This window comes from Parus major, chromosome 4A, assembly GCF_001522545.3.
Source record: "Parus major isolate Abel chromosome 4A, Parus_major1.1, whole genome shotgun sequence".
Lineage (NCBI taxonomy): Eukaryota > Metazoa > Chordata > Aves > Passeriformes > Paridae > Parus > Parus major.
In genome coordinates, this window is record NC_031772.1 from 10,258,814 (window position 1) to 10,279,923 (window position 21,110).

The following is a 21,110-nucleotide window of genomic DNA, read 5'->3' on the forward strand; positions in this document are numbered from 1 at the left end:
CACTGGAGGTCACTCGGTGGTCAGGCATCCAACTCACCCCTAAAACGGCATTTTTGTACCCGTATGATTAAATATAACCAGTTCTTTCCTTCTGCAACACTTAAAAGCTACCTTTTGTCACAGATGTGTGAAGCACATAATATGAGTGGTGAATGTAAAAAGGGGACCTAAAGCATAACAACAGTGATAAAATTAGATTGAATCTGCAGGAAATAAGTTGCCTACATGGGTTTTGCTCTTGTGTTTCGTTTCCCATGGGTCTACTTAAATCAGCAGGAACTTCTCACCTAGCACCTAGAGCACCACATTTCAGTTCACTTAAACTTCATCAGTGCAAAAGAAATTCTTTTAGCTCAAGGTACTTGATTGTTAATCTGGCTATGTTACGAAAAAGTCAATAATTAATTCCAGAGCTCTGGAGCAGCATTTCTAACAGGTCTTTTCAGTTCTACCAACATATTTCTTCTTTCTGATGGTTCACATGGAAACCATCACAGAGTATTGCTTGGTGCTTGATATTGTTTCATAATAATGCCTCACATCTTAAAAATCTTATTGATGCTGACATGTTTTTATTCACTTAAGACAACTCACTGATAGTGCAGAGTATTTGCATGAACAAAACCAACTCGTGTTCATAAAACAGAAATTTATTGTGCAGGTATGAAAACATAATTAAGTTTTCATGTTTTTTTAGCTGTTTCCTCTCACAGACCAAACTGGTATATTAGCTGGTGGAACTGCACTGTTGCCAATGAAGATTTTCCAAATCACATCAGCAGATGATCTGGCTTTGTCCTTCCCTTTAAGATATTGACATAATTTCTTTAGGATCTTTATTTGACCCTAATTAGTCAGACAAAATCTACATGTCACAAGAAGTATTGGAGGAAAAAAAACCACGATTTTTTGTCTTCCCTCCAATATTAAAAAAAAGTAGAGCAGCTGTTCTTTTTCAATTAAACACTGGAGAATGAACTAGTGACCATCTTGTGTTTTTTTGACAAATAAGTTAAAATTAATCAAACATTACATTCAAAATAATCTCTCTCCTTTACACCTGCCCTTGTATATATTGTATGACTTATTTGCATTCTCTCCTTATGCTGGTTCTGTGCAAGTTGACTGGGTGCCACAGGCAGCGATTAAAATTGACTCAGATCACTACTTTTCATCATTAGAAAACTCCACAAACATCAGGCAGTTATATTTCATTTACTGCTTGATCAAACAGGTATGACAGCTTGGTAGGTTATTTGGATTTGCTACTGTACCACAGAAAATCCCCCAAACCTGCATTTTTAAGGTGCAAATACAGCTGTTTTATTGCAATGTACCTGTGCTCAAGACACAGGATCCATCTTCTCTAAGGATCCAGTTCTGCTGCTGATAGTGCTACTGCTGAGATACAAAACTCCCTGTCTAGCTGAAAATGGGATAAACTGTTCCTGGCTGGCTGGCCAGATAGGTGCTGACTTGTAATGAGACCCAAACACACACCAGAGGCCTCTCACTCATGCAGATGGTCCCTCTGACTTCAAGGAGGACATGCAGAAGAGTGTCTCAGTATTGATTCCACAGCATGATCATCTAAAGGGTTTTTTTTTACCTTCCAATTGCTCCAAGAAACTCAGCCCTCTGTACAGGTTCTGTCACCTTCCACATGATGAATAGCAGTACACTGGGACTCAGCTCCTGCAATGTCCTACCCATACTAATAGAGGTGGAATCATGACATATTTCTTAATGTTAATTTGGGGCTCAGTTATGCCACTGTTAATCATGTCAGTGACCATTTAATCACGCAAATAATTGCATTGATTTCAGTACTCACATGAGGAAGTGCTCACCAGTTTTTGAAATGCACACATGGGGATATTGCTTCACAATCCATTTGCATTTCTATGTGTAGCACAGTTAAGAGTTATATCATTTCAAAGGGAAAGCGGTCTAATTAATTTTTTCAGAGAGAGTTGTTTCTTGCAGGTGTTTTCTTGTCCTTGATTTAATAGAGGCCCATTGCTTCCCCTCCCCTTTTACAGCTTTAATGACACAATATTAAAAGAAATCTAGATGACTTAAAATTGTACATTAGCTATAATTGTATGCAAGAGGTCTTTCAGCACTTCAGTTCCATCAGATTAGAGTAGATGGATGACAAGTACTTTTGTAGGTGGTTCTCTACCTCTTAATAATTTCCCTCTGCGAGTGAATCTGACATACAGGTAGATGTTCTGAACAGGTCATTATCTTTGCTCATATTCCCAAGTATGTGTGATGTGTTGTTAAACAAACCCATCCCTATTTCAGCTTGACAGTGCCATGGGTTGAACTTTTGGATGTGAATGCAAATCTAGCTTAAGCACAGAAGATGACTTCAAGCAATTTGGAAGTTCCAATTATCATTGATGCTCACAAGCAATTCATATATATAAATAAACCCTTCAAAAAATTCTAACTTTCAAACTGAAACTGGCTGTCAGCACAGAATGTGAACTCCCTGGAAAACAGCATTTGGGTAAAAGACAACTAAAGCCATCACAGCCCTATTCATGGCAGCAGGTGAGCAGCACAAATGTTCAGCACAGAGGTGCTTACAGCCCACTGCCCCTCTGACTGGGGCTGATCAGGTGACATTCTGTGTTTCAGTCATTGAGGAATTTGTAATGTATCATGAAAATTACTTCAGATATTGGATTGAACATAAATATTAATGACATGATTTTATTTAATTGACATTATTTAATTTTGTTGCTGTTTTTGTAATGCTAAAGTTGTAATAATGTTACTTTTCCTTGACTGATGTAAGCTGGCAGGAGTGTGTGGTCATGGAAAGCCTGGACAACTCAAAGCATTGGTGAGGACAGTGTTACCCAGCCTGCAGTTAAAGCTGGGGAAGTATGTAAAACTGTATAATTTAGCAGAATTTCTTTGTGTTAACCATATACATCATATAAATCCTTCCAGGCACAGGTACTTCATGAATTGATCTGTACTACATACAGTGGGAGGCACTTGTAAGCAGGTAAAGTCCTTGAAAAGAACTTTCAACACTTGAGCGGTACTTTAAAAAGAGGAAAAAGCAATAGTTGTGTGAAACGGTTTATGCTCAATGTCGGTGGGACAGAGTAAGAATGTCAGGACTGAAAGGCACATGACTAAAAATATTCTGCTCTCCCATGCTCTAACAATCAAGGCCTTGCTACAAGGCCTGCTGTTCAGCATTTTAATAGACATGACTTGGAGCTACTGTAAAGGCTCTTTGAAAGTGTCATTGGTCCGTGGCCTGGACTGACACCATCATCAAGTGGGGATATAAATGGCTAACTCTGAGCACTGAAATTATTAAAAAGAACCATACATACATTTACAGTCAGTTCTGTTTATAAAAGGTGACTCTGATCAGTGTTTGAACAGCGCCAGGGTAAAAGTGAGCTTTGTGTTGTTGCAAGAGAGTTTAAATTTCCATCAATAGGTGTTTGATAATGATAACTGAATCAGGAAGATCCTGTATGCTTTTGTTTTCTCATGTATTGTAAAAAAGGCCCTCTCTAATAGCTTATACTTATGCCCACCCTATTAATTTAGTCTTTGGCAGAATAATAGAGAACAGGATGAAGAAACATCCTGCTGAATAAAAATCCACATACTAGGTAGCACTTTCTCTGCTTTTATCCTACTTTCGTTTGAAGAAATTGTAGTTCTAAAAACCTGTAATGACAGGGACACAACTACCTCTCCAGGTGACTCAGGCAGTAACTCCCTTCCTATAAATGTGTTTTTTGTTCCAATCTCACCCGGACCATTTTCATTTTAATTTTGGACCATGAACTCCTACGTTCCACAGAAATCAGGCACTATTATCCTCCTTAAGGACTCTGAACTAGGAACGTGATTTCCATCCAGCACTTATTGCATCCTCCAACAGGGATTATGACAATTAATTATGAATAATCAGAAATCTGGATACAACACACCTCTTTATAAATCAAAAATGAACTTTCTCTTGGGTTGTTCTTTCTCTGGGACCAGATTGGGATGTTCTGACTCCATCTTTTACTGTCTTGTCTTGTTTTTAGAAGTTCTGTCAATGGTCTTGTTTATGAAGCCTTTCCTACTCCCCTTATATATAGGCTTTTGCTATAACATATCCTTTTGCTATTATTATATATCTTTACCTCTGCTGATAGTGACAAGCTCACTCTTGTCTTTGAATATTCCTTCCACTGAGATTCTCAATTTTCTTTGCAACACTCCCTTCTCTGATTAGTATGCTAATTTTCCCCTTTTTGCCCTCCTCAGGAATTTGCAAATTCCTGACTCATATCACAACTTCCCTGTACCCTTAAGCTACAAAAAAAAAAATAATTTTCATTTAGAGAAACAGATTCACAACAAGAAAGAGCAAATGAAGTGTAATTTCAGGCAATTTCTGCTGTACTTAACAGGCACAGTGCACAGAGCATTTACATATGACAAGTTTAAGCACCTAAGAAACGACAGTGCTTTGTCTTAAAAGCTTGTGCAACAAAACTGCTTTTCCTGTCTCACACAGTGTTAGTAGGAGGGTTTCTTTTTAAACGACTAGAACTATCTAAAAAAAGTTTCAGTGCTCATTTAAAATAGGCTTCCTTGCACCAGGCATTTAATGGCATGGACTTACTCATACACAGTTGTCCATCCGTTTTCATCACTCTTGGTTGCTAAAAGCCCCGTGTTTCCAGGATATGTCATAAGGGCTAGGTTGTAGCCTTGGGCATACACCCTTTTCAGAACCCCATTGCTACTTATGGTGAGCCAGTAGACCTGGCCCCCCGGCACCACGACCCACAGGGGCAGCCCGCTCGTGTCCCTGCGGATGTGAACCGAGTTCCCGTTGCTGCTGGTGATGGTGCCAACATCCCCCTCCCCACTGTAGGAGAAGTTGTAGATGTAGTCCCTGGTGATGAGGTTGAGCGTGTGCAGGTGGGTGCCGTTGATGGTGAACTGGTAGAGCTCCTGGTCAGCAGGTGAGGCAATCTCGTACAGGTTGGTGTCGCTGAGGTGAGCCTTGTTCCGGCTCACGGCGCGGATGCGCACGTTGCCCAGGTCTGCCACGTACAGCGTGTCATCGGGAGACACTGCTAGGGAAGAAGGTGCTTTCAGCTTTGCATTTTTGGCATATCCACCATCACCTGGAGGAGAAATGGTAATTTTAGCAATCTCTAATGTCCTTGTTTAAGCTGATCCCCTAAGCCTGACACACTGCTTCTCCTCAGTATCATTTACAGGTCAATAAAACAATATCCTCTTCCAACTAATTAAATCCCTATTATCCAAGGTTGGTACAATTCTAAATTCTCACTGAATTACAATTCTCACTGAAGACAAACAGGAATATAAATTATCTAATTCACAGCATTTTTGCTGAGTCCCAAACCCTGCTGTTAAGGAAAGCTTTAATGCAGAATTATGAAAGAAAAGACCATGATACCTGACATTTCATTCCCTACTTAAAGTCTGTTGGCATGTTGTTAAAGTAGAATTGTGTTGTAAACAAAAAGAAAATAAAACCCAGTAATTCAACTAAAATGACACTGAAAGAAAGATTAGTTTATAGTTATTAAAAACTCAACACTACAGGAAAACAAAATCAGAACAGTAGCCAAGAAGTGCCTTGAGAAACAATCCCTTTCAATATCTCTTGACAATTTACTTTGGTTACGCTTGGTTTGTGTCATTTAAGGTTTCAAAAGGATTTTTGCATTATTGTGGGCTGTATGTGTCTATCAAAATGAGTTTACATGAGCAGAATTTTCTGTAACTAGCAAGAAAGCATATTAAACCTCACTCTTAGGGAAAAACACATTATTGTGTGTACTACTCTCCTCCTGACTGAGACGTGAAATTGCTGAAGTGTTTGGGCATGCTTCCTTGGAAATGGAAAAACCAGTGGATCTTTCTTACAAGCTGACCCCACCTCTCACCAAACCAGGCTGGCACAAACATTAGATTTGCCACAGTTTTTTAACTTTTCAGCACTGAGAGTAGTTTTCCCCAGTAGCAATCCTGTCCAGAATTCTGTTCCTCACTGGTCTCCTGCAGCCACCACTAAAGCTGGCAACACTTGGCAATGCACAGGAGACTTTGACTATCATTACAATGCTGGGTTAGCAACCCACCTTCTCTGGAAGACCATTTGCATTTTTTCCTCTCCGTTCTCGACATACTTAATGCTTTCTTGTCAGTAATTAACCTTTTACTTGAAATGAGAGGCTTAAGAATTATGATGACATTATTATGGAGCTGAACATGGTGGTTCTTAGAGATGTCAAGATGGCAACATACTGCACACCTCTGTATGGGAATGCTGCCCTTTGTCCCATTATGTTTTTATGAAATAAGAGAGCCACACTTTGTTCTGGTGCAGGCAGGGGAGAGTGGCTCTGCTGCTGAGAATGTCTAGAAGTGCACTGCAGGCCTGGCACTGGCTGTTCCAGTTTAAAACACACAAAGAAGAAGAAATTCCACACACTATATGTTTGCACCATTTTTCTGGTGATGCAGCAAGACATGAGTGATGAGAAGGCATAAGCTGGTTTGTTGATATGAAGCCCCTCTGTTCCAGTAGCATTTAGGTACAATTTGGTATCATCTTCAACAGGGGCAAATGCAGCTGACACAGCAAGCCAGATTTCGAAATAATTCTGAATAGTGTGCAATCACTGTATCAAAAGAGAAAAAGCTAGGACCATCCCAAAGTTCCTCCAGTGGAAACGGAAGACTCACATCTCAGAAGTCAATGGATTAAATTCACAAAGATCTGCTGATAAGGTTTTGGGCTTTCCAAGGAAACAGAATCACTGCTTGTCTCTCCTTCCCCTTGTTACTTTGCTGATCTGCAGATCTTTATCAGAGAACCTCAACACACAACAGACAGGAAATAACAAGCATCTCTTTACCTGAAAAACAATCACAATTAGGATCAATCTTGCAGTCACAATCTGAGGCGGCTCCAGCAATAACAGAAATTTCACCGTTGGTTGTGACCTGCTGGATACGGTTGATTTTCCTTTCATCCGTCTCTGCGATGTAGAGGATTCCACTGTGGGACACAGCGATGGCCCTGGCTGACTCCAGGGTGGAATGGATGGCCACCTTGCTCACCAGGAAGTGGTCAATGCCGGGCACCTGGCAGTGTATGGGGCGCCCTGCAATAATCCGCACACGCCTGTTCTCAGAGATCTGCAGGACAATGTTGTTGTCCAGGACATACAGTGAATTGTCCAGAGGGTTCACTGTGAGGTCTGTTGGCCACTCTAACCGCACCTGGAAAAAACATTAAGAGGAAGGCAGGGAGAAAAATGGAAAAAGAATGATTAGGGCAGTATGGCAGTTTTATTCAACCATCTCTGATCACATCATCAAGACATCTGGCAGATTCTCTCAGCACTGCTTCTCTAGTACCTTTAATTAGGTTTGGAACAAATTTCAACAAGCATACTCTTTTCTGAGGTCCCACTCCAGTGTGGAACAAAATTTGCTTCGAAAAGTAATTTAGCATCCTCTGAGAGGTATTTGCACAAGTCCATTAAAATGGGAACTTTATTATACCTATGCAGTCATGCAAATAAAAACACACACTTCATGTCATGCAACTTCAGCCAGAAAATTTTCTAGGTCTGAATGTTATTGTTCCAAGGTTGCAGTCAATGCTGGCAGAGTGGAAAACAGTGAGAGGTTGTCAATGTCATAACACTTTAATTGCCTGTTAGCACAAAAGGAAAATGACATACTGGAAGGGTAGGACACATTTCCACTATTTATTTACTAAGCAAGAAATGTTAATAAGACTTATATGCCACAAGAAATATAAGCTTAATATTTTGTAACAAAATAATACACCAATATATCATACTTTGTATGATAATGTAGCCAAGCATAATTATTTATAATGATTTTGCTTTGTGAATTCATTATTTCAGTCATGGATTAAGTAAATTCATCATACTTAAGGGTAACTTCTTGCCTTTCTCCATGCAGGTGAGAATGACAACCAAAGGAAGTATCAAACCAAGCTGGAAGATGACCTCACTCATCTGATACCTTTTGCACTGTGATCCAGAGGAATCAAACATGCTTCAAATTAAAAGTGGGGCTGCCTGTCAACCCAAAAGGCAACCAGTACACACAGGCTGCTGATTACAGCATGTGCTGGCCAGGGCTTCAAACTCCTTCTGCCGAGAAAGGCAGCGCAAGATTGCTGAACTGGGAAACAACAAAACAACAGAGCAGGCTGGTCCCTCTCCCCAGAGCATGGCCAGTGGAGGATTTGGACTCCAGGTTGTCTCTGGAAAGGTCAGAAAACAACTGAGCCCCTGAGACTGTGAGAAATCACATTTTTGTCTGTCTCAGGATGCTTTACTTGTTATCCTTCATGAAGAGATGGCTGCGTTTATCTGAGTGGAATTTTTCTGGTTTAAATATTTCAATCATCAGAAGACAATAATTACCAGCCTAAAATGTAAATGTTTTATATGCTTTATATGTCACAGAAGCTTTTGCTATTTCACTTACTAATTTTGATGCTGTTTTTGCTCATTTTTCCACTATGCTAATTAAAAGCACTATGAGTGTAGAGACTGCTGATGCTAACACAATGCTCAGCACTGAGGAATACCATATGGTGGAGTGTGTGGCCATCACTAGCCACCTGCTTGCCTGGGGTCAGCTTGGCAGTCAGGCTGGAGGCCAAGTCTCTCTCTTTCTCAAGCAGCAGTATTTCTTGAATAATCTCATTTCCAGAAGTGCACTGTTGGTTTGGTATCTGATGTTTTAATTATGTGAGGGCACTGCAGCTGCCGTGTCTCATCCTGCATGGTTACCACACAATTACGAAGGTTCACAGAGCAATCCAAATCCTCCTTGTGCCCAGTCCTTTTGACCAGACAGCATCATAACTGGCATCAAGAGTAATGCTGTTGGGCTCAAGATTTCTTCTGAACCAGGTGGTTGAGTCCTTCCAAATGATGCTGAATGTGATGAGGCAGTTGGAAACAGATTCCTCTCATAACAGTGCTAATTTCTGTACACGTGTGACTGCCTGGGTTCCACCCACTGCTCTGAGGCTGGTTTGCACACCACTCTTAGCTCTTGCTTCAACTGAGAGTTCACTGGGACACCAAATAAAACTCTTCACTTAACTGAAAAATCTCAACATGGCTTTCTCCAGGAAGCTTGGAAAAAAAAGTATTTGCAATGCACCTTTTAATGCAGAATAATTGTTTTTTCTACCAAAGTAGATGGATTAATTTTAATGGCAATAGAGACCTTCAACTTTAAGGGCCTCCACAGATGGCACTGCTGTAAAAATAATCTTTGATTAACTGTAACTAGGTTATTCACAATTACAAATCTGGGACAAAACCATCTATTTTACCATAATGACCTTGCCTAGTACCTGCCATGTTTTGATAGCTGGTTTTCTCCTATGGATCAGCTACACTGCCTTTGCCCAGAAAATAATGTGAATTTCTCCCACTGTGAAGGTATGTCTGGTGTTCTGCAGATAAACAGGGACTAGTTTTGGCCTAAACAACTTTTTCTCTGGTTTATTTGAGGCTGATTTGGTTTACTGAGATAGAAGAAACTCTTATGCAGCTGCACATTTCACTTGAAGCAATGTGCCTAAAGCTTAACAGCTGTTAACTGCAAGCATATTTGCTTTCATACTGCTCATATCTGTAAAATTAGCTGCAGTGAGGTAAAAATAAATAAAATTTTAGTTGGAAACATCCCAACAATTTTTGTTCCTACACCAGAACTGCTACCCAGCTCTCTGCTCTGCAAAGCTAACTGAAGGTCATTCCTACAGGTTCCCTTCTGTGGTTTAAAGCAGTCATGGATGGTTTATCCGTGGTTAAATTTCATCTGAAATATTAAAGGTAGGATACACCTGTCTGGAGGCTGCAGCATAAAAACCAACTGCTGCACACTACAAGCTTATGCTGGTGAACTTGGAGGGGAAAAAATGGTGAAATAGGTAAATAGATAATGGTAAAATCAAACATACACAATAACACAAATCACTGAACTTTCCTAATCTGAACAAGAATTTTACAGATTTAGAAATAATCTGCACTGTTCTTGTCAGGATTAGCCTTCATGACATCTTAAACTGGTGTAAGACGCGACTGCTACTGTCCCACTCCATCCCTTCTCCCAGTGCAGTCCCCACTGGCAAGGCCAGCTTATGTGTTCCTACAGAGAGCAGGTTCAGGACACTTTGCTGGCAAAAAACTAATCACCTAAATCAGTTTAAGCTGAAGTGTAACTGCACCCTCAGGTTCACTGTTACCTTGAAAAGTCACTGGTTGTTTACTTCTTGTTAAACCAAGCTGCCCTCTGGCAGTTCTGTGACCAAACCATCAGTTGTGCTTCATTCAAAGGCAATAAACATATTTAGAGAAGCACCTCGATTTTCATCGGACACCACTGTGTCTACTACAAAATTTTTCAAGACAAAACCTCAGTTAAGATTATAATATTAAATCAGTTAATATATCTTTAAATTTGAAGCAGTGCTTCAGAAGTCTGTGTAAAAAAGTCCTTTTCCAAATATGTATGTGTTTTTGTAAGTCTAAATTGGGCCAATTCCAAGCATTTTTTCTTATATTCAATGGGGATTTTTTTTTTTTGAGCATTGACCAGAAATGGCATTGCTGATTATCCCATGATAAACAACCAGCCAGGGTTTGTTTACTCTTCACAGACTGAAATTTTCAGGTGACAATTCTGGTTTGGTTCATGGGAGACTGAGTATATACAATGGAAATCACTGACAAAACAAGTGAACCCTTGAGCAATGATACTTTTTGCATATAAGTATTAATATGTCAGCTTTTCTGGGAATTCAACATTTAACTGTCAACATAAAGACTCCAGCTATATCTAATAATCCATCTCTGGTTTGAGAAGTGAAAAATTAACACCCACTGGTCTGGCTTTCTAATACATTTTTTCATGTCAAGTGTTCTGGAAAACACAAAGTGCACTAAGGTGGCTTTAGTTTAAATTAATTTTCATTGTGAGATCTCACCATGGGCTGCAACACAGGCTACAAAGGAATCTCTGCTCCAGCACCTAGAGCATCTCCTCCTCCATCCTCATTGACCTGGCTGTCTGCAAAGCTGTTCCTCTCACATATTCTCACTCCTCTCTCTTGAGGAGATTTTTTTCTCCTTCTTAGACACATTATCTCTGAGGTGTCACCACTGCTGCTAATGCCTTGGCCAGCATTGGGTCCGTCTTGGTGCCAGGTGGCCTTGGATCCACTGGACATGGGGGCTTCTTACAGAAGCCATCCCTGCATCCCTCTGCTAACACAAACCTTGCCACACAAACCCACTCAATTTTCCCACAGCAAAGCTTGACAAATAAATTAGTAGTGTGAGTTTTTTTGCCCAATGGCACTGCTAGGAGAATCCACACATACACTTAACCATACGTGCCTGAGGAGGTACACATATCCATGGGTTAGTTTGTGAAGAACACTGCTTCACTTTTGGTTTTGAACATATGGATAAAACTTTCTGCACATTTTGCTTGACATTTGATGGCTGAGCCATTTTTGGTACTGTTTTAAACAAATCATATCAAACAATTTATACTGTTCATATCAAACTAAGACAAGTAAAGAGCGAAAAATTTATTCTTGTCTGCAAATACCAGTTTCAAGAGCTTAACTGTTTGGTTGTGGGGGTAAATTTTACTGGGATAAGTTTCATTTATCATGGATTAAAAGAAGCTGCATAAATCCCTAGAAAGACTTCACCATTGCTTTGATTTCTTGCCATGCATTGCTTGTTTATTTTGATTCAATTTCATGTAGCAGCATAAAATTCATGCCAAATTTTTTCTGATAGTCCTGACTGATGGATTACTTCCTATCTGTGCTGCTCAGCTTCAAGCACTTCTGTTTATGCTGCCTCTGCCTTTCTTCAGCTCTAGGATATGCACTTGAAGACCTGCTCATGGCCTCTTCTGTATTTCTCTTTTTCTGCTAACTTCCATTTTTTAATCTTTTTATTTATCCTAAGAGTCACAGAATATACTGGGAGAGCAGGACCCACATTTATCAAGTCCAACTCCTTACCTTGCATAGCACAACCCCAAAAATCACACCATGTGCCTGAGGACATTATCCAAATGCTCCTTGAACTCTGTCAGACTTGGTGCTATGAACACTTCCCTGTTCTGGTGCCCAACTACCCTCTGGGGGAAGAACCTTTTCCTAATATCCAACCTAAATCTCCCCTGACACAGACTTAAGCCATTCCCATGGGTTCTATTTGTACTCCAGATGTTGTTTCCAGGCCAAACCCTTTTATTCACTATTTATTCTAAATAGCATTTTTCTCTCTTCCTGCCTAAACCCTTCTTTCTCCTTCCTCCTAGAAAAGAAGTGGCTCCAAGGAAGGAGTCACACAGGTAGGCCATTAGGAGTGAGCCAGTAGTTCACAAGGCTGAAGGAGACTGGTTCTGCTTCCCTGAACTCTTCACAGGATGTCTCACTAAATATATTTCTCTCTATTTTTTTCCCGTTGACAATCACGTATATTTTTTCATCATTTTCTGTCAGTTTGCTCTCACTCTGGGCTCTTCCTTTTGTTGGCACTGACACTGTCAGCTCCTCATGTCAGCTTTGCTCCTTTTTTAATGGCACATGGCAACACAATTCAGGTCCTGTGGTTTGACACTGGGGAACCCTTCCCTATGGTGGGATTACAGCCTCAACCCATTCTGGAGGAGCCTTTGTGTCTCCTGCTTTTGACGCTTCATAGTGTAAAATTCAGAATTTTACAGTTCAGCTGTAGCAGTCCCTGGCCTAGACTTCACAAATGTTGCTCTCTGCACTCACTGGTCCCCAGTGAAAAACCCAAATAAATGAGTTTTACAACTTAATGGCTGCTGTTTTCTACCCTGGGCTGGGAAAGCAGCTGGGGCACATTACAGACTCAGAGGTCTGAGGCCACCAGTTCTCCAGGATCTTGGCTTAGAGAGTCTCCCTGACAACCTGCTTTTGCTGTCAATTATTTCCAGCTGATGAGGGACCTGCTGCAGGAATAGGAAGGAAAGGCACTGCTTTAACAGTTTTCACTGCTTGTCTTTGCTTCACTTGCCACAAGACTTGCTGTGCTCTCATTTCCCAGCTCTCTTCTTCTGAAGTTGTGAAGCAATAAAAAATAAAAAGAAATTATGAAACCATAATTTCTTGTTATTTTTTACTGCTTCACAACTTCAAAGACTGTATCTGGGGTCTAGTAAATCGACAGGAAAAGTTGATTTCTATGGGGACGGTTTTCAAATGGTCTTTATTTAACAATAGAGAGAATATTATCCAGCGTCACATAAGCACACTAACTATGAAAATCAATGGGACTTAGATTGCTAAGCCATTTAAGTCTGTTTAAACATGGTACCCGTGGTTTACGCAGGCTATGAAAGAAACACTTTGTTAAGTGCCCAGAAGGAATTTATAAAGTATTTAGAACAGACTGGTACCTCTGAGAGGAGGAATCTTGGACTCTTCAATTACAGTATCTCAAAATAGACCATGAATTTGAATCTAACCCAAACATATCTCCAGTGCTGGAGTGGGAATAGATGTCCTCCAAACATGCTGCTGCAGGTAATTTGCACAGCCAAAAGGAGGGAATGGGACCAGGTGGAAATCTAGCTAATAACAGGACTGGCTCCGTTCTGCCTCACTTTGTAACTCACAGTTCCAGGTCCTGGGGCTTGTCAGACAAGATGGCCCAAAAGTGGGGTTGCATAAATCTTGAGTTTTGGCTGCATCTCTCTGTTTTGGGCTCAGAAATTCTGGATACAGAAAGCCAGTGTGCTGCCAATGCAGATAAGGTGAAAGGAGTATCTGGAAAAGCTTTAATTGAGACAGTAATTAAGAGCTGTTTGAGAACAGTGAGGGGCTGGAGCTAGCATGCTATTGTGTCTTTTGTTTCCAATAACTGCTGAGGTTCATAAAAGCCTGAATCATCTGGCCTGAAAACTAAGAGGATGAAAGGATACATAAAATGAAATTTCCAAAACTGAAAAAGGCAACCCCCCTGCCTTTCAGCAACACCAGCCACTGTGAATATATCTATCACCCAAATACTCACTCTTCCCTGAATTCTGAGTCAAGCTCAAAACGAAAATTTAAATTAAATTATTGAAATGAAAACTTCCTGCAGATTTTTGCCCAGGAAACTGCCTGTTTCTGCAGGATCTTGACCTCTGACAACAGCTCTGCTCCTCAGGGCAGAGTTCCTCTAACTCCAGGGATGGGCAGAAAGTGCGACAGGGGGACACAAAGGATGAGGAGCTGCTGCTAGGGGGTTTCCAGTTGAGATGTGGATGCCAAAACTGCTCCTCAGCCAGATCAGGGCTGTGAAACATTCATACAAGGATCAGAACAAATGCCAACTCCACAGCTTTCACAAAAAAATACAAATTCACTTCTGTGGTTTAAGCTTTCCCTTAAGAGTTAAACTCGCAAATACAACTTCTGCAAGGGAAAGAAAACAGGATGGGAAAAATAGCTATCCTGCAATTCATGCTTATGACAGGGCATCTTCTATGGCAAATCCTTACTATGTTATGCAATTCAGTAGTAATAGCTTTTTAAAATCCATGTTATGAGTGAACTAATTCTTTACTTGAATTGCAGCAGAAAGTTAAAGCAAAACAGCTACAGAAAAGTTTCATGATTATCTTTAAATTATACATTTTTTTTCCTTATTATAAAAATGGTAGGCAGAAAAAGCAACAGAAGTAATTTGAGTTCTTACTTACAGAAATTAGCACCAAGACCAATTGTTATCACAAGATAATTTTCTGCAACTAATCTTTCACAAGTATTTGCACAATAGCTCTTTCAACAGAGGAAGACGAATGCAAACAAACTAGCTGTGGTGCTGAATGGAAAGCAAACACATACTGCTGTAAGACTTCAAACAGCTAACAGAAAAAAATTAGGCACCTTGCATTTTGCAGAACAAACAAGACAACAGCATTCTGTGCAGCTACTCTTCTGTGTAAGCATTTATGTTGATTAAATACAAGAAAGTGTAGTGGAGAACGTTTGATTCTAGTCTGAGACTGTAAGCAGGCACTCTGCTTTAAATTTCTGTCAGTTCAGAGCTTTGGTTACTGCTGTGATGCATATTTGGATATGCATTGTCAGACCGTGCCAGAACAACTTACAAGGATAACGTTTAGAACTAAAGTTTTTTTTAAGCAAAATTCAATAATTGCTATTTGACTCAGTAACAGATCTCAAGCCTGTGATGGATAAACTTGGATGTAGAAGGTGAGGCGTCCTCTTTCCTTGCCTTCCAAAAAGACTCTAGGAAAGAGATTTTAAAAATGCACCTGAAATAAGTTTTGCAATAGGTTCCTATTCAGATCAATAAATAGTTTTTCATTTTCAGCAGCTGAGTTCTAAATCTAGAAAGGCATGGAATGGCTTCAGGCCTAGAATGGCTCAAAGGGATCCACAGAAATCCTAAGCAGACTCTAAGAAAAATCTCTAAAAGGCTTCCAAACTATCCCAGGAAAAAGATCCAGTGGCTCTCTAGCCATGCTCCAGAAGCCATGGATTCCCCTGGTCCATAAGCTGTAGGTCTAGAATGACCCCATACCTTAAAAAGTCCTAGATGACTTCAGAACGACCCTTGACATCTCTAGTGAGGTCCTAAAACCTGAATCTCAGGCTTCTAGCAGCTTCTAGACCCAGAAAGCTAAAGAAACCCCTAGCAAGTACTAGGTCCAGAAATGTCCTTTTAAAATCTCTTTCTTATTCCTTCAAACCAAATACAAAAAAAAAAAAATTAAGCAAATAGCATGAATCTTTTTGGCTGTCTGAAAGCATACAAAATAATTTCACAATGAAATTAGTTCCTTAGGACTATACTACTTATACAAATTTCAACCAATTGAACTCTTCTGGTTCTTTAAATTTTTGGCACACCTTTCATGAACACTTCAACAGACTTATAGCTCATGATAGCAATAGCAAAAATCACATTGGTTTTATTGTCACTGTTGATATGGACAAAGAATTTTAATTCTGAATTGGCAAGAAAAAAGAAATAAAAAATACATATGGATGGAGGACCTAAAGGGTTTTCATCATATCATGACTTTTCCTGGTTCTCACCAGAGACAACTACACACTGTTCAGTTTCCCATTTTGCTTTGAGCAGTTGACTGAATGGCTATTGAGTGATGTTCAGACTTTTATGATTTCCTGCAATGTGACCTACATTACTAAACTTCATAAATTTATTCTCTAAGGCAATGTATCATTTTGCAGGCTGTACTCATCCCAAAGGAAGCTATCAGCAGGAGATGAGGCCCAGTTTGTAAAAGCTGAATGTCCTTCAGACATTTTAACTAATTTGTTTGTAAATGTGTTATTGTCAGAGTAACATACTGTATAAAATGGTGCTCTCTATCATTCTGTTTGCAGCTCTCCGTGACCTGAAGCCCATAATGCACAACTTTAAGCACACCCTCTGTGTGTCATACAATAAATGGGTAGAACCCTTTTCTGTCCTGATATCTGTATTTTTTTCCTCCACTGACACAGTGTCTTTTCATTATTTTTTCCCTTGGCACAGCCACTGGTAGAAAAGACGCTGCAGCAAACATGGTATTATGGAGAGGCGAAATCAGGCATTCTTAGCTGTCACTGCCCAGGCCGCAGCTCCTGCCACAATACCTACTCTGACCAAGCCAAAGCAAGAATTTCTATCCCTGCAGTGTGTGACATCTCTGCAGGACAGACCACCTCTGGTGTCTGCTGCCCTCAAACCTGCCCTGCTCTCAAACTCCAGACTTGTGACAACCCATTTGGTTGTCACTCTCCTGGCCCTCTCCCTAAAAACCAGCTGTGCAACATTTCCAAATGGCCAAACCAGAATACAGTGCACAATCTGAAAAGTTTGAAACAGAGGCAGTAAGGACAGCTCCACACAGAGCTCAGTTATTATTGTTATTCACTTCATAACACAAAAAACTGGTTACATCTGTGGGAGGTCCTTTAGCCCATAAATATGTGAAGGGCTGCTTGGGGAGAGGAGGAAAGCAACATGTACACAGTTCCAGCCCTGAAAATTTTGAAAAACATGGCTTAAGTAGGAACTACCTCCATCAAAATATCTGTCCTGGGGTGACTTTATGATGCTTGTATCCCCAGTCACCTGGCTTATGTTACATATTAAGTTCTGCACTTTTAAGACTGGCTCTGAGAGTGAAGCAGGGGAAGAAGAAGCTGCAGTTTGTGTTGAGAAAGAGCACTCACTGCCCTGCATCCTGCTCCTGGGCTGTGCTGTCTGCAGCACCGACAGACAGTGGGACAGACCTCTCCTTTGCTTTTAGTTAGTTTTTAGCTAGCTGAGGTAGAGGAGTTCCCTGGACCTTTTTTTTTTTGTTTTTCTTTTATTTTTTCCTTGGATCTGTTCAAACCTGCTCTGGACTGAAAACACCCAGCCAAACCCCAGGTGCTCACGCCTGTGGCACACCAGGGCCTGGGCCTCGGCACTTTCCAGCACCAGAAGGACTGATAAGAACCTGAGCAGACTGAGCTGAATCACATGAAAATGACTTTTTCCTGGATTTGCCACTTCATTGAACAGTGAGATGTTTTATTGTTTAATATTATTAAATTTCTGTTAAATAAACAGTTTTTTTCCACTTCTCTCCAAGGAAATCTCCTTTCCTTGGATTTGTTGAGGGGGAGGGGCTGCTTGGATTTGCTTTCTGAGGGGACCCCATTTGGAGGTCCTTTCCCAAATTTGCCCTAAACCAGGACAATAGCTGTTTCTTAAATCACAGGCAAACCTTGCAGGTGGATGTGGATGAACCACTGGATTAAAACAAAAGGAGGGACATTGCCTGCTCGGCTTGGCTCTGCATGTTCCCTTCAACACCCACATTCTCTTCTCAGCAGAACGACCTTGGGCTTGGAGACCAGGATATCAGGGACCAGCTTTCACTATCTGATTACTTATGGTAGCTCTGCAGTGTATGGAGAAACCACATACAGCTGTATGCACACTCAGTTGTATATGCAAATATAGATAATAGATTAGGTATCAATATCTCCTTCATGCTTACATTTTGTCCATTATGTCTCTGCAACTGATGAGAAAAGACAGATGTAGTAACCAATATATCTCAACACATTGCAGACTCCCACCAGTCTGGCAAAGCTGAACTGAACATTTTCCACAGTGCAATACAAAATTGCCTCTGCCAAAAATAACTGATCTACTTGACTCCTTCGTACTGAAACCATATTTAGATAAGAGAGATAATCAAAGGCTACTTGCACATATGGAATAAAAGGTGGAACATTGAGAGAAGTTTGTTGAAATAAGTTTTGCAATAGGTTCCTATTCAGAACAATAAATAGTTTTTTATTTTCAGCAGCTGAGTTCTAAATCTAGAAAGGCATGGAATGCCTTTTTTTTTGGAGAGCCCAAAATAAGAGAGGCTTCTCATCTGGGAACCCATTCCGCAGATGGCTATGAGAGGGTCAGGAGTTTGTGGAGCTGGGCAGTGTGCCACAGGTGGTGGGTGAGCTAGAGAAAGTCTGGGGGTGGCCAGGCAGCTTGGATGAGTTGGAATTGGTGGGTTGTTATGTGCAAGGGCTTTGTGCGTGTGCAGGCAGCGTTTGGTGAGTGTGGAGGCTCTGGCTGGAAGGATGCATCTGAAAGCACTCAGGGACTCAGGGCTGAGCTGCTCCCTTCTCCCCAGCCATCCAATTTTTACATAAGATTCTTCCTTCTTGCAGTTACTTATTAGAAACAAATTTTTGAAAAAATAATTAAAACCTGTCTCTGTGTAGAAGGAAGTAAGAGGGAAGTCATGAGCAGAGGTCTCCTTCACTTCCCCATCAAGTGTCTAAAACTGCCTCAACAATCAAAGGAAAGGATGCAATCGATGGAAGTTCATTAAAACGTACGTAGTGTTTTACTCAGTTGTAATGGATTATTTATGGCAGATAATTGAAATAAATTGCTTTTTTGCAGGTGCCCAATACAAACAGAATACTTGGGCTTTAAAGGAGAATTTGCAGTGTGACTTCATCGGATGCTATCTCGCGTCTATGACTAATATTTCAAATTCAGTGATAGAAGAATTTGATTGGAATATAAATTAGTTCTGATGAAACCAGCCTGCTTTCTGCTTGGTATTCAAAAAAATCACATTATACACCTGCAAGTTTGATTTATGAGCTCTCAGACTTTTTTTCACCTGAGGTCCTAATCCTATGAGCCTCTTTTCTCTCAGCTTCTATTGAAGATTAGCTGATCCTGTACCCCTGGGAAAAGATTATTTGCCCTTATACCTGAAGATCCTTTTCAAAAAAGACTTTTGGCTTGGTTTTGCTTCGAAGTATGGATGCTAATGACTGCTTGCTCCTGAATATGCTATTATGGCTGGAATGATTTTGTACAGACTTATGGTTTCCAAAGAATAACAATTAATTGGAAGGATGCCTCATTTTTTTAAAGGTTTGAAAATGCCTCAGTGAAGACCTGTTCTGGTCCATTTCTCAGAAGCACATACCTTGTTGTGAGATACAGCTGCTCCTTGCTACACACTTGCCTCTCACTACCCTTTCAATTAAGCTTGGCAAAGTCCTGGTTCCACTGAAGTCAGTGGCAAAACAGTTGCTGACTTTTCTGGGGCCACGACTTCCACTCTAGTTATCTTTTCTGGTACTCCAGCAAAGCCAGAGAAGAAAGAACATGAAATTAAGCAGTAGAGAAAAAAGAACCAGAGAACAAGATGACTGTTTTGGAAAAAAAAATAACAGCTTTTGTGGGCTCCTTCATCCAGCAAAACCCAGAAAAAAAAATAAATTATTTTCTAAAAAGAAAAAAGCTCTGGAAGTCTTCTATAAAGGAAGACCACAGATAAAATAAAAGGGTCTATAAATTGTTACTTCTGCTTTGTGTGCTTTTGTTCAGAAATTTGGAATATTTATGCTGCATTAACTGCTCACAGCTAGAAGAATGTATCAAAAGACAGGTAGAGAACTGAAAGGAAAGAGCAGGAGTAGTTCTGCAATACTTTGCTACAGTGAAAACAAAGTTATCCCTTTCTGATGGCACAATTAGAATATTGTACACCTAGTGTTAAAATATGCCTTTTCTTTCTGCTTTTACAAGAATGCAGTTCATAATGTCAGGTACGTAGAGAAACATCTAAAAGAATAGTGTGTGTTCTGACCTACAATACTAATTAATTAATCAGCCCCATGTAATCTTGCAGTTGCTCTGCAATATTCTACTCTCAACCTGTCTTAAAAGTACTTCAGCCTAGAATCAATTTGGTTTTGTGCTGGCAGCTCGCTGCCCCTGTTCTCACCCGGTCATCAGATCATGTTTTTGCTTTTCACGTTTTTCTTTCCTTCCTCCAAATGTACCCAGTGAAAGTTCTGTTCAGGCTGTGCTTGCTCCGATGAGCAGACCCTCATTGCTGCTTTCAAGTGAGGTCACCATGTCCTGGGAGCTTTTTGTTCTGCTCAAAAGGCTTCCATAATGCCACTGAAGCATATTGTGCCTGTGCAGATGCTGCTGGGGAGTGCCTGCAGCAGTTGTGACTGTGGGAGCAATATCAGTGTTTGCATTTTGGAGATATAGAATACATTTTCAAGCAATTCTGCTCATCTTCACTTCTGCTTCCAAGCAGTCTGTCCTTCACATCACTATTTCAAGTAGGTCATTAACAGCATTACTTATTATCCTCTCCCCTCTTTTCCATCATTCAAAGCAGGCTGTCCAGGACACAACATTCCTGCCATGCATGGTCTTAAAACCCTGATCTAGGAATCTGCCTTTTAATTTGACCTGTGCAAGAAAATTGCCTACATAAGTAACACTGTCACAATTTTATAAGGGAGCAAAACATTTTGCAGTGTCACTGAAGTTTATGTGAGGCAACACAATATAGATGGTTCCCTCACATGGAGAACTGCTGAACAAAGGCTGATGAAGTGCAAATGTCAAGAAAAAGTCTTCAAACCAGACCTTTCATTTCGGAACACAGCAGTGACA

The 21,110-nt window shown here is 40.4% G+C and overlaps 1 protein-coding gene across 5 annotated transcripts in view; it reads right to left on the bottom strand.

Annotated features, from left to right (window-relative positions):
• The window catches only part of TENM1 (teneurin transmembrane protein 1), a 313,366-nt gene that overhangs the window by 22,962 nt on the left and 269,294 nt on the right, over positions 1–21,110 (bottom strand). For all 5 annotated transcript variants that reach the window (XM_015626362.2, XM_015626359.2, XM_015626361.2 and 2 more), the window contains 2 exons: positions 6,942–7,308; positions 4,664–5,174 (listed from right to left, as the gene is read on the bottom strand). In XM_015626362.2, coding sequence (XP_015481848.1) covers positions 4,664–5,174; positions 6,942–7,308 — 878 coding nt within the window. The remainder of the gene's footprint in view (positions 1–4,663; positions 5,175–6,941; positions 7,309–21,110) is intronic.